Source organism: Sphaeramia orbicularis, chromosome 9, assembly GCF_902148855.1.
Source record: "Sphaeramia orbicularis chromosome 9, fSphaOr1.1, whole genome shotgun sequence".
NCBI classification, from domain to species: Eukaryota; Metazoa; Chordata; class Actinopteri; order Kurtiformes; family Apogonidae; genus Sphaeramia; species Sphaeramia orbicularis.
In genome coordinates, this window is record NC_043965.1 from 16,567,403 (window position 1) to 16,581,430 (window position 14,028).

Consider the following 14,028-nt stretch of genomic DNA (forward strand, 5'->3'; position numbering starts at 1 on the left):
ATGTATGAAATGTATGACAAGCCTTTATTTTGTTTAATCTGTCTCTTTTTTTTTTTTTTATCCCAGCTCTTTTAGATTGTCATTTAAGATGCTGATGCTATTATCATTATTCGCTCTTTAATCGCCATCATCAGTATAATGGTATCTGTAACATTTGCGGTGGATAAAAGGCAATAAGAGCAGGGTTTTTCTTGGAGGCTTTCATGATCAGCACACGCCCAAGGGAGCTCTGGTCCATCTGTTGTCACCATGGCTTTATTGCAGCTGAAAGCATCCAGGACATGACTCCATCCAGGCTCAACCTTCTTCCAAGGCTTCATTACCATAATCAAATTCACTTTGGGGACTCAGACAGATTTTATTTCGGCTTCCAAAAATGTTTTAAAGACTCAGAAAATGGCTAAATGGGCACGGTGGACTTGTTGTCCATGGTTAGCGCTGCCTGTTTAGTGGCATTACGTGATGGGAGCACACGTTTTAACAATGAGGTCTGGACATTACTGGCAGGCCGTCGGGAACCATAAATCTAATGTTGGAGGCGGCTCGGTCTTCAGTGAGCTGTCACTGTCCAGAATCCTCTTCATTAATCAGAAGGAGCTCTGCCTAATAAGAGAGGTTTGGGAGAGGCTTGGATCACTCCTCATGAGTTCGTTTCCTCCTGTTAGACTGAACATTAATTATGATACACTCACAATGTCGAATGCGAGTCTGAAACAATGATCTGCTGATCTCCAAGTGCTCTCCAGCGTTCTCTTTATGACTGAGAGGCTGCAGCACACATCTGACACCAGTGAGTCTCCTGCAGGGGCTTTGGTGTCACTTCAGGTTTAAAACCACTTGCAAAATGAGGCCGGAACACAATGAAGTTCACAGGACTTTAAATGCAACTCATTTTATATTCCTTCTGTGTATTTTTCAAGACTTCAACAGTATAATAAAGATGATCAGAGGTGAAGACAGACCTATGTACTAAGGTTTGAAGACAAGTTGATGGTTGGATTTATGACCCCCCTGCTGGTAAATCCTGTTCTTGTTAGACTGGGGCTCTGGAAATTACTGAACCCAGCTTGGAAAAACTGGTTTTAGTTTTTATATTTCAGCTCAGAGGCAAGGTTCTAATGGTTTTGGATTTTTCATTATAGTCAAGTTTTATTTAGTTTTGACTTTTTTTTCTCTAATTCAGTGAGTTTTAATTCGTTTTTACAGCAGGTTTGCTAGTTTTTATTAGTTTTCATTTTTTTCTAAATGCTTAGTTTTAGTATTAATTTTAGTTTTGTCGTATCTTTTCTCTTCTCCTCTGTCGTATTCAAACAAATCCCAGACAGGACTCTGCTGCTTTCTCCCAACTTTAGTCTCCATGTTTTCAGGTAGAGTGGGGACCAGAAGACGACTGGAAACCACAAGTGATGGACCCTTAAATATCATATGGTGACAACAGCGAAAATTGCTTGAAGGAAATAAATCGATTTCATATCAATCTGAAATTGACAAAGACGAAAACGAAGGGAATTTTATTCATAATTTTTATACGTTTTAGTTAGTTTTGTAAGAACACAATACAGTTTCGGTTAGTTATCGTTTTTTTTCTTTTAATTATAGTTTTTATTTATTTCAGTTAATGAAAATACAAATTTTACAAATTTTACAATTCTAGTTTTCGTCATTTTGTCAGTTTTCATTAACGATAATAACCTTGCTCAGAAGTGAATACACTGGTCAAAAATTGTTGATTAGATTAGTCTAGATTAGACTAGATTAGATTACATTAGACTAGATCAGATTAGACTACTGTACTTTCCGGGCTATAAACTGCACCTGACTATAAGCCATAGGTGTCCACGTTGTAACATGAGATATTTACACAGAAAGATGGTAAACAGAAAGATTATTTAAATATTTATTTACATACTGTTAATGCTGATTTTAATATTGACCCTAACTCTTCTATTAGTTTATAAGACACCAATGACAGCTCTTCAGTTTTCATTCTCTTTCTAACCACAGGCCTAGATATGAATGTTTACTCTCAGTCAGTTTCTCAATTCTGCATGTTTTCTAAGCTACTTTATCTCTAACGATACCACAACATACAGCATAACCCAACTCCCTAAAACTTCCCAGGACAACTCCAAGGTCTTACATTCTGTCTGTTTGTATCTTATTTTCTTTCTTCTGCTTAGCGACAGCGTCATACATCATATTAACCAATCACATTTAAGCTTAGCGCAGGCTACTATAAGTTAGACTGACTTCCTGGACAGGTCAGAACTGACTTCTGAGAGAGGGCGAAGCTTCGTCTGTCAGTTTCTCACTTGTGCACAATAAAGGAAGGCCTGATTGACAACCAATCCATTCTCCATGAATTTCTTTGTCGTTTACGCCTCCACAACAATACCTTAACAGCTTTTTTTTCCAAACAGTGTCTGTAACACAGCAGTAAAACAGCAGTAACATGGTTGGTTAAAAAACCCAGGAAAGTCATTGATCACTATCTTCATCTTTCTTCTGTGTATTGAAACCACTGTAGTCGTCTTCTTCAGTGTCGGAGTTGAACAGCCTCAGAAAGGTTCCATCACACACCTTCTCAGTCAGTTTGGTGTACACATAGACCATGGAGTAGGTAAGAAGCATGCAGTAATAATACCGTACTTTCTGGACTATAGAGCACACCTAAATATAAGCCGCACCTGAATAGAAGCCGCAGGTGTCCACGTTGTAACATGAGATATTTACACAGAAAGATGGTAAACGTAAAGATTATTTAAATATTTATTTCCATACCTTAACTGTTTTTTTCCAAACAGTACCTGTAACACGGCAGGAACACGGCTGGTTAAAAAACCCAGAAAAGTCATTGATCGCTATCTTCATCTTTCTTCTGTGTATTGAAACCACTGTAGTCGTCTTCTTCAGTGTCGGAGTTGAACAGCCTCAGAAAGGTCCCATCACACACCTTCTCAGTCTCTCTTCCGTTGTGGCTCTCAGCGGTACTTCTGTGCTGCAGCTCTATTTCCTTCTTGGACAGACACATCGATTGCTTTTAACTTAAAAGCTGCATCATACGCCTTTCTTCGTGTGTTTTCAATGATGAAGGTTTGTGCATGACACGCAAAATGATTGTTAAAGGTTAAGCTTAAAACTTCTCCTCTTCATCACCTCTTCCACCTGTCTGTCTCGCTTTTGCACTTCCTGCTAGAGCACCCCCTGGAGGCCGGTAGCCTGTAAAAATCTATACTCGAGCTGCATCGTTGTATAAACCGCAGGGTTCAAAGCATGAGAAAAAAGTATTGGCTTATAGTCTGGAAAATACAGTAGATTTGATTCGATTAAACTAGGTTAGATTAGACCTGATTAGATTAGACTAGACTAGATTAAACTGATGCCAAAAACACAAATCTTCCAAGAGTTTGCAGTTTGATTTTGAAAGAGATGTATAAAGTTGTGTTGGTTTTGTGGAAGGTTCTAAGGTTAGTTTGGCAGAAGTATCCTAGAATTTGTTGTTCTTCATCTTCTTCTACATCATCTTCTTCATCATCCTCACCTCCATCTTCTTCACCTTCATTTTCATCATTTTCATCATCAACATTATTATAATGATGCTATATTAGTATTAGTATTGATATTATTAAGGGCTGTCAAAATTAATGAGTTAAAGCGGATTAATTCATCATCAGGATTAATCTGATTAAAAGGTTTAATGTAATTAACCCATTTGCAGCACAGGATGACTCTGAATGTCTCTGCCAATGCATTTGGGGCAGTTTGTCCAAGTAGAGTTACCGTCACGCATGAACAAATGGGCAGTTGATCCAGTAGTGACAGGCAGCAGAATTAACCCATAAAGATGGAAGATGCTAAACAGCACGTTGGCCCTCTGGATGGAAATATGAGGACAAAAAACCCCAAGATGGAACAGTCGACCGACATAAAGTATTATACACGCTCTGCAGGAAGGAATTTTCTTGTCACAGAAGCACTTCCACCTTAAAATACTACATTAACGTGAAGCATATGTTAGTCAGGGATTCTGCCACCACCAAAGTTATAATAGTTTTGGATTTTTCATTATAGTTTAGTTTTATTTAGTTTTGACTTTTTTTCTCTAATTCAGTTAGTTTTAATTCATTTTTACAGCAGGTTTGCTAGTTTTTATTAGTTTTCATTTTTTTCTAAAAGCTTAGTTTTAGTTTAGTTTTAGTATTAATTTTAGTTTAGTCGTCTCTTTTCTCTTCTTCTCTGTCGTCGTATTCAAATAAATCCCAGACAGGACTCTGTTGTTTTCTCCCAACTTTAGTCTCCATGTTTCCAGGTAGAGTGGGGACCAGAAGACGACTGTAAACCACAAGTGACAGACCGTGAAGTATCGTATGGTGCCGCTAGCTAAAATTGCTAGCATGAAATAAATCACTTTCGTATCAATCCAGCATTGACAAAGACGAAAATGAAGGGAATTTTATCCACAGTTTTTATCCGTTTTAGTTAGTTTTATAAACACACAATACAGTTTCAGTTAGTTATTGTTTTTTTGTTTCTTTTAATTATAGTTTTTATTTATTTCAGTTAACGATTCAATTCTAGTTTTCGTCATTTTGTTGATTTTTGTTAACGATAATAACCTTGGCTACCACTTCAGCTAACGTGTCGTTCAGCTTGCAACAAACATATTAGTGCATAGATTTTCCCTTCTTTCTTGAGTCTGTTTGCTCATGCAAAATGAAACGCGATAAATATAGATTAAAAATGAATAATATTTAATCGTGATTAATCAAAATGAATCCACTGCAACGCTGTGATTAATCGGATTAAAAAATTTTAATCATTTGACAGCACTAATTGAGTTGTCCTTCAACAGTAAAACATGACAGTTCACGACCTGAAGTCCAACGGCCTGGAACCTCAAAAACAGAAGTTCTGCATGATATGAAACTCATCATTTCTGTCTCTTTCTCCGTCCTCTTGTTCTTTTTTTCTCTCCGTCCTTTATTGTTTGTCCAGATGTGGCATTCGTCCAGGCAGCCCTTATTAAGACCCCTCATTTGCTCTCTGAATCTCACAAAAAATAAAAAAAAACAAGGCACAGAACTCATTTGGAGAAGAAGAAGGGACGCATTAGCGCTTGGCCAAACGCCACCCAGTCTGAGGGCCAACAGTGCCGACTGGCCCTCAGACTCACCCAATTTTATTTGTCCTCGATTGTGCGCTGCATCAGCTGGGGTCAATGTGGACGAGCCAAGGTGGTGTGTGCATCTCAGACCAAAAGTACACATCCATCAGAAGGTTGAAGACCAAAAGTAATGCTGAAAGGACCTGGATAAAGACACTTCAAACGCTCTGTCTGGCAGGAAAACAGCTGTTTGAATCCTTCATTCACATGCAGATGCTGAAATATTTCCTATTAGATACAAACTAAAGCAAAACATATTCTTTCATCTCCTGACAAAACATCTTTAATGGAGCGCTTTTCTTTGTCTTATACTCCGAGTCCTCACTAGGAAGAACTGAACCTACACAATATGATGTGATCTGTCTTTCACTTTAAGCCAACTCCTTAACAGCCAGATGGATTTGGTGCTGAATAGAAACAGCGGGGGCAGCTTTTGGACCGAGACGTGCCAGGGATTTTTCCTTTTCTGCCAGCTCATGCACCACAGCACCCACTAACAAGTGGAGAATAGATGAGAATGGCTCTTTTATGTGTCTTTTCCTCATCTGAGAAGCCAGCTTACCAATGTGGCAAGTGTGTGTGTGTGTGTGCGCAGACATGTACAGATGTGGGGCATAAAGATGTCCAGATTTTTCCTCCAGGAGTGAAAAGGTAATGGAGGAAGAAGAGAAACAATACTTCTATTCAACGCAAAGAACAAAACCCCCCAGATCTAAATATTTCAATGTGTCTTCTTTTATTCACGAGGTTCTTAAAGGCTTTGTTTTTCAAGGCAACAGCGATACTTGGGAGTGTTTGTAACGCGCAAACTGAATAAAGTCACGGTTTCTTAACACCTGCTCAGCTTCTGCTTTCCAGTTTCCTTCATCCAGGTGTTAAAACCATTTAACAAACCTCCTTTCAGCTAAAGTTGTTGGCTCACTCTGAACAGATGGGAGCTACGCCTTGAAGTTTGTGATTTCTTAATAAACAGTCGAAAACATCTGTACGTGAGCTCTGTTGGTTTATCTGGTATTTTGTGGTGGTGTTGTTTTCCATCTGTGTGAAGACGTGCAGGTGCGTCCTACCTCCTGTCTTTGTTCCCGCACACCAGTAGATGTGCTGGACTGTCTCTCAGGTTGATGCAAGTGAAATCCCCTGGTGAGCTGCCGACGCAAACTGTCATCTTACCCGTCTCCAGGCTGTAGACGTGGATCTGAAACGACACAAGATTTAGATTTCACAGTGAATTATTTGCTTTTTTACACGTCATTTTCACCACCACGCAACATAATTAAAACATTTTCCACCGTTTATGATTATGATATTAAATTGATTTTTTAAATAACTGCGTGAAAGTATTCACTAAACACTCCAGGAACTCAAGATCTGGATCAATTTTACTGTTCCATATGGGAAATTTGTTTTGGACAACAGTACTACACATTGCTGCACTCACATTCAGACACATACAATAACAAAACACACTCAACAAGATTTTGGAGTCGGCAAGATCTCAATTATGTATTACATCTAATCTATATATTGCACCTTCCCCTCCAAAGTAAAAATAAACGCAATTAATTAATAAAACAAATTAATTTTAAAAAGATGGGTGTAATTTTATTCTTTAAAAGCATTCCTTCATTTTCAGTACCAAGGATAAAAAATAGATAAAATAATAATAATAATAATAATAATAATAATAATAATAATAATAATAATAATAATAATAATAATAATAGTAATAAATCAAGTAGTTATAAAATCAAATACATGATAGGAGCAATAGTAAAATTATGAGCAAAAACTATCATCCCAATGCTTTATTGCAACGCATAAAATTCACATTAAAACATCTTAAAAAGCACTTGAATACTGAAATAAGCGGAGATTTAATCATCATTCATCATAAATCTTAATAATTTCCAGCAGTTTTAACCTCCTAAGACCCAGCTTTGGCTTTTCTGTCTACATTTGTGGACAAGAGTTTCACAACTTTATACAAAAAAAAAAAAAAAAAAAAAAAAAAGAAAAGAAAACTGTCCACCACAAAGGACATTCCATAAAAATTTTAAAAACTGCATCTGAAAAAACTGTTGCATCATGATGTTTCCAATATAGGCACTTATTTAATAAAAAACAAAAAAAAGCTTGTACTTTGCTGACATTTCCTGGGTCTTAGGAGGTTAACTGGAAGACAGCAAAATTTGTCCAACAAGTTCAAGAAATCATGATGAAATATTAGTGTTATTCATAATATTGTGTTAAATTAATAATACTATATGCAAGTATGTGCATAGCTATGAAGATACACCTATGCTATTTGTATAGTACCTTTTTTTTTTAAATAGTATACTGGTTTTTTAAATTTTACATTCTGAATTTTACAGTCTGAATCAATTGTTTTCTGGTTACATGAACTTAAGACAAAACTTCTTTCCAAAATGCTCTTTGTTAACTAAAACTATACGCACATACAACTGGAGGAACACTTTCACAATCAACATATTTCAAGGTTGCTGAACTTTTGTCGAGCAAGAAATGTCTCCAAAGGGTGAGTGTTCATGATGTCCTGAAAACACATGATGCATTGCCCAGCTCTGATAAAGGAATAACTCTGTGCTCATAACATAGTAGGAGACAGTTACACACCCTCTATAATATGGGGAAAAACAGAGGAGGCCCATTCTGAGCTTCTATAGGAACATGGCAGTGGACCATGGTCGACTTGTTCCTACAACCAGTTCATATTTTCCAGGATTTAGTCACTGTGAATTAGACAATATTTTATTCCACTTCTGAACTAAAACCCCTTTAACCTCAAAGGTTGAATATTTGAGAAGACTTTACATCTACTGAACTGCTACTATTTCTGTTAATATGACTGTTATTATTATTATTATTATTATTATTTTTATTATTATTACAACCACTTCAGTTCAGGGTTTGTGCACATTTTTCAATGTCAAATTCAAGGACTTTTCAAGCACTTTTAAGGGTAATTTTCAAGTTCTTCCAGTACAGCACCTTATTGCTGGGGTAAAATACATATCTTCAGGAATACATATACTCAGGATTATTTTTTCCACTTTTTATCACAATGATGTACATTATATTATGCTATAAACATCTAAAACAAGTGGTGCCAGGCACAACAAACCCCGCCCCTCGCACGTACTGCAGCTTATTTTGGCATCGCTCCAGCTGATGTCATCATGTCTATGTGTGTGCTGATGTCAGCGTTCCAACTGCCTCTATATATGTGCCAAGTCTGAAGTAAATAGAAACAAAACTGTTGTTTTATAGATGTGAAATTTCACCCATTATAAGTAAATGGGAAAAAAAGACTTTAAAAATTCATCAAAAATTTGAACTTTGACCTACTTTTCCCAAAATGTAACGACATCTATTCTGAGTCACTCGCAATGTATAAACTCAATTTGGTATGAATTCAACTAATACATTTACTGTTTAAGTGTTGACAAAGAAACAAACAAACCAAACCAAAAACAATACCCCTTGCCTCCCCTTTGGGGGGCAAGGTGATGATGTTTCGTAATAGCAAAAAATTTAGAAATTAAAGGAGAACACAAAGTTCGATCAAAAAAAAGGGAAGCCACTTGGTGCTCTTCAGGCACACTCACACCAAACCAAAGATTACGATAAAAATGTACCTGGAGTCGACCTGAGCGCATGTGGGAATTTTCTTTTTTGACAGAAAGTTTTCTTAACCTCTGCAAGGAGGTATTGTGATCACTTTGTTTTGTTTGTTTGCGTCTTTGTTTGTTTGTTAGCAAGATAACTCAAAAACTTATGGACGGATTTTCATACAATTTTCAGGAAATATTGATACTTGCACAAAGAAGAAATTATTAAATTTTGGTGGTGATCGGGGGAGGGGGGGCAGATCTGTCTTGGTGGAGGTCTGCGCTCTCCGAGTGCTTTCTTTTTTTTCTAAATGTATCACCTCTCTGTGAGTAGCTTTGGCTTGGCATCTAATCTGGCAGAGTTAATATTAAAAACTAGAAAAGCACTCGGAGAGCGCAGACCTCTGCCAAGGCAGATCAGCCCCCCCACACTCCCCCAACACCACCAAAATTTTATCATTTATTCCTTGTGCCAGTATCAACATTTCCTGAAAATTTCCTCCAAATCTGTCCATAACTTTTTGAGTTATCTTGCTAACAGACAGACAGACAAACAAACACACACATCCCCCCCGCCCCCCGATCACCACCAAAATTTAATCATTTGTTCCTTGAGCCAGTATCAACATTTCCTGAAAATTTCATGAAAATCCGCCCATAACTTTTTGAGTTATCTTGCCAACAGACAAACAAACAAACAGAGAGACAAACCCCGATGAAAACATAACCTCCGTCGTTACACTTGGCGGAGGTAATAAATACATAAATCACATCACAGAGTTATAATTGTGAGCACTTTCAAGCACTTTTCAAACCTTGAAAACACAGCATTGAAATTCAAGCATTTTCAAGACAGATACCGCTGCTTCAGCCTCAATGACAGCAGCAAACTTTGTTCTTCGGAGTTACACTGACGTCATCTGGAGCTGGTCTAATTGGTCTATTAGCTGCGGGTGTTTCCTCATCCAAATGAGGCAGAACAAACAGGATAACCGCCAGGCAAAATTGTCTTTGAGTAATTAAAATGATAAAAGAAATTAAATGAGGGAAGTGAAGAGGGTAAGAAAAAGAGCCAGAAGGTAAAAAAAAAAAAAAAAATAATAACACATGGAACTAGAGGGAGACAGGGATGGACAGGCAGCTACGAGGATAAAGAAGTTTGAAGGAAGTAAAAAAAAAAAAAAAAAAAAAAAAAAAAAAATAGAGGCATGATGTAAGGTTTGACAAAGCGCCAACAGTTTTTGTGTGTCCCCTATTTGGGCCAAGCAGAGCTTTAATTGTGCACCGCCCCAGGGCAAAACCCAAATCACTCCGGACTTTGAAATGACAGCTTGATAGGATTTGGACCGCAGATGAGAGGGGGGTGACTTGAGACAGAAGGGGGGGGGGCTGAAATTAGGTTCGGCCTAGTGTTCTCGATGAATAATTACAGTTTATGGAAGATATTTTTTTTATTAAATACTGCCCACCGCCCACTGAAATGAGGAAACACTGCTGAGGGAGAACGCTGGGGGGCTATTTAGAGACTGCAGCTGAATGTTTCGAGGAGGAACAATCATGGGCAAGGCTGTAGAGAAGTAGTTACGTTAATGCACTTGTTGGAGCCCCAGTGAGACTCCCAAACAAAAGAAACTCTAATGGTGGCTTGTACTGGGATGTTAATCTAATTACTCACTTGGCTTTTAAAAAGATGAAAAATATTGCAGTGATTGATGTAGTTTGCAAGAACCTTTTACCCTCCTATTGTCTGTGTGGTTAAACACTTTTGGCCAACAGCCACAGTTTGAGTCCCTTTTTGATTCATCTTAAATGTCATAAGATCAACCACAAATACGAAAGCATGAGACGCAGAAGCCGACTCTCTGTGGAACTGCTTGGGAGAAATTAGTCGTCAGGGTTTTCTAGCTGGAAGACCGTGGCAGAAAGGCAACAGGAAGTCAGGTGATGTGGTACAAAGTTACAGAAAGTCACATGTAGAGGAGATGGTCATGGATGAAGGACTCTTACCAAGGTTACTAGGGTTCACGGCCTAAATAAAACCAGTTTTTAGACTGCTTGGTGATTCTAAGCAAAAACAATATCGAATTTAGCCTGGTCTAATGTCCTAGGTGTAACCATAACTGAGAGTTAATGGACTAAAGCACAGGAACGACTCCACTCTTCCACTCTTCTTCCATCTGTTGTAGACATTCGAGGCTAACATGTAGGCCAGGCGTGCCAAACTCATTTTAGGGGCCACATTCAGCTAAATTTGATCTGAAGTGGGCCGGACCAGTAAAATAATAACATAATAATATATAAACAATGTCAACTCCAAACTTTTCTCTATGTTTTAGAGCAAAAAAAAAGTACATTTATTATTATTTATTATGAAAAGCTTTACATCTACAAACTATCCTTTCAAAAGATGTAAATAACATGAACAAACTGAAAAAATAAGTGTAATTTTAACAATATTATACCACAGTTTATCATTTACACATGTACATTACAACTTACAGATCACAGTGGATCTACAAATTCAAAAAACATTTAATGACACACAGAATCTTGTTAAAATTGTACTTACTTCTCCTAAGACATTCCAGGTTGTTCATACTTGTTCAGGTTATTCACTTTTTTTGCGAAATTATACTTTGTTTTACTGTAAATACATGAAAATATTTACATTTACGAAGAGAAAAATTTGGAGTTGTCATTATTTATGTGTCATTATGATTGTATTTTACTGGTTTGACCCACTTGAGATTGAATTAGTCTGAATGTGGAACCTGAACTAAAAGGATTGTTAAGATCTTAATGTAATTTTTCCATTTCACAAATTCATCCCAAGGCGGGCCAGATTTGGCCCCCGGGCCGCATGTTTGACACCTGTGATGTAGGCTAACATTCAAGTCTCAGGTGGATGCTGTATGTAAAAAAGCTCATTTTTACCGTAAGCTTTGCAGTTTCAAAGTGGATGACACTTTTATGAAAATGTTTTATTCTTGTTTTATTGAATCTGTGCTGACCTTTTCTTTTATCAGCTGGTATGGGCTGCTTACCCTTAAAAACAGGAACAGGTTGCAGGGCATCACCAAAGTGTGCAGCAGAATTGCTGGCACCACACTCACTGACTGTGTTGTACCAGAGGCGGACTCTGAAGAAGGCTCAGTCAGTCCTGGATGATCCCAGTCATCCCCTGTATGATGGGTTCAGGTTGCTTCGATCAGGTCGCAGATACAGTGTTCCTAAATGTAGGACCAATAGGATGAGGAATTGTTTGGTTCCAGCAGCCATTGTTCTGCTGAATAACTCTTTGTAATGTTAGTGCTATTGTCTTAATGGACCATTTATTAGGCCCGAGCCGAGTAAAGCCGGCGCAGGGCCTATTGAGTCTGCAGTGGGCGCATGGGGATGAAATCGCCAGTGACGCGGTCGCCTTTCGCCACTGTCGCCACTCTCACACATATTCACATTCACGGCACTGAGACAGACATGTGGGGGAGCTCGAGAGCTTTCAAATAAGGCCAAATATGTGGTTGCCATAGAAACGGCTATATTGTTCTTGTGCTCAGATTCTTATTTTTTTTCTCCTGCTCTTTGAGCTCAATTTTGACCCTCTGAACATTTACGAAAACTCACCAAATTTTGCCTAAAATTCAGAAGTGCGCGAAATTGAATTTACATATAGGTTTCGTAGAGATCGGTAAAGAAATGTTGCGGCAGCGCCCCCTTGAAAAGTGGAAATGCATTGCGCCAATGGGAGCTCGTCCAACATAAAGTTTGTCGTAGAGCCACGAAAATCGGTACACAGATTCATCATGAGGAGACAAACAAAAAATATTATTATGGCCACGCCCCTAAACCAACCCTTAGTCGGCCATATTGGATTGAAATTTCCAAAATGCTGAGTCAGCGTTTTCGCTGACGTTGTATTTTAACTATCTCCTACTAAGCCGTTTGGCCGAATGAGCTCTAAATCGGTGTACAGTATCTAGAGAAGTGGGACATCAAAAGTTATCCGAAATTTTTGAATCGGTGTCACCGTTTTTGTGCGACGACGTTACAAACTTTGCCATCACAAAAATTGCTTCAGCTCAGACATACAAACACCGATTTGGCTGAAATTTGACTCAGACGTCTATCTCCCAGGCCTACACCCATTTATTGAAAGAAATTGAAATTTCGCACTATAGCGCCCCCTACAAATGTACATTTACAAAAATGACATCAGTTCGGACATACAAACACCGATTTGGCTTAAATTTGACTCAGACTTCTGTCTCCCAGGCCTACACCTATTTGTCAAAAGAAACTGAAGTTTTGCACTACAGCGCCCCCTACAAAAATTTTTAATATTTTTTTATTAAAATTGCTTCAGTTCGGACATACGAACACCGATTTGGCTCAAATTTGACTCAGACGTCTATCTCTCAGGCCTACACCCATTTATCAGAAAAATTTGAAATTCGGTGCCATAGCGCCCCCTACAATTTTACCTTTACGAAAATTACTTCACGTTAGACATAAAAACACCAATTTGGCTCAAATTTGAATAAGTTGTCAATCTCCCAGGACTACACCCATTTATCAAAAGAAAATGACATTTTGCTAAATAGCACCCCCTACAAATTTACCTTCACGAAAATTGCATTAATTCAAACATACGAACACCGATTTGGCTCAAATTTGACTCACTGGTAAGTCTCGCAGGTCTACACCCATTCAAAGGAAGAAATTCAATTTTAGCTGCATAGCACCCCCTACAGATTTACTTATACTAAAATTTCTTTAGTTCGGACATAAAACCAAAGATCTGCCTCAAATTTGAATCAGTTGTCAATCTCCCAGGCCTACACCCATTCATCAGAAGACACTGAAATTTGGTGCTAGAGCGCCACCTGCTGAACGATGGACATACTTCTACTGGACGTGCCCGTGGCGAGGGCCTTTAGATGCTGCTTGCGGCTTTAATTGTATTTATTGCTGGTTTGTTGCCTTTGTGATACTGCTGGCTGTAAAACAAATTGCCCCTCAGGGAAAATAAAGTTTACGTTGACCTTGATGGACTGCTGCAGTTTAAAATCTTGCACAACTTGCATCTGTCTAAATCGAAGATGTCCAGGATGTTCTCTGGAGTGAACCCCCTTTACGATCGTTGCAGCCAGAGCTCAGCTTCACTGGCACACACGTTTTGGACATGCCCCACCATCACTACCTATTGGACTGAAACTTTACTGACTTTGTCTAAGA

The 14,028-nt window shown here is 38.2% G+C and overlaps 1 protein-coding gene across 1 annotated transcript in view; it reads right to left on the reverse strand.

Annotated features, from left to right (window-relative positions):
* Positions 1-14,028, reverse strand: part of fbxw8 (F-box and WD repeat domain containing 8) — a 60,626-nt gene that overhangs the window by 9,106 nt on the left and 37,492 nt on the right. Inside the window, exon 8 of the mRNA XM_030144353.1 lies at positions 6,232-6,359. Coding sequence (XP_030000213.1) covers positions 6,232-6,359 — 128 coding nt within the window. The remainder of the gene's footprint in view (positions 1-6,231; positions 6,360-14,028) is intronic.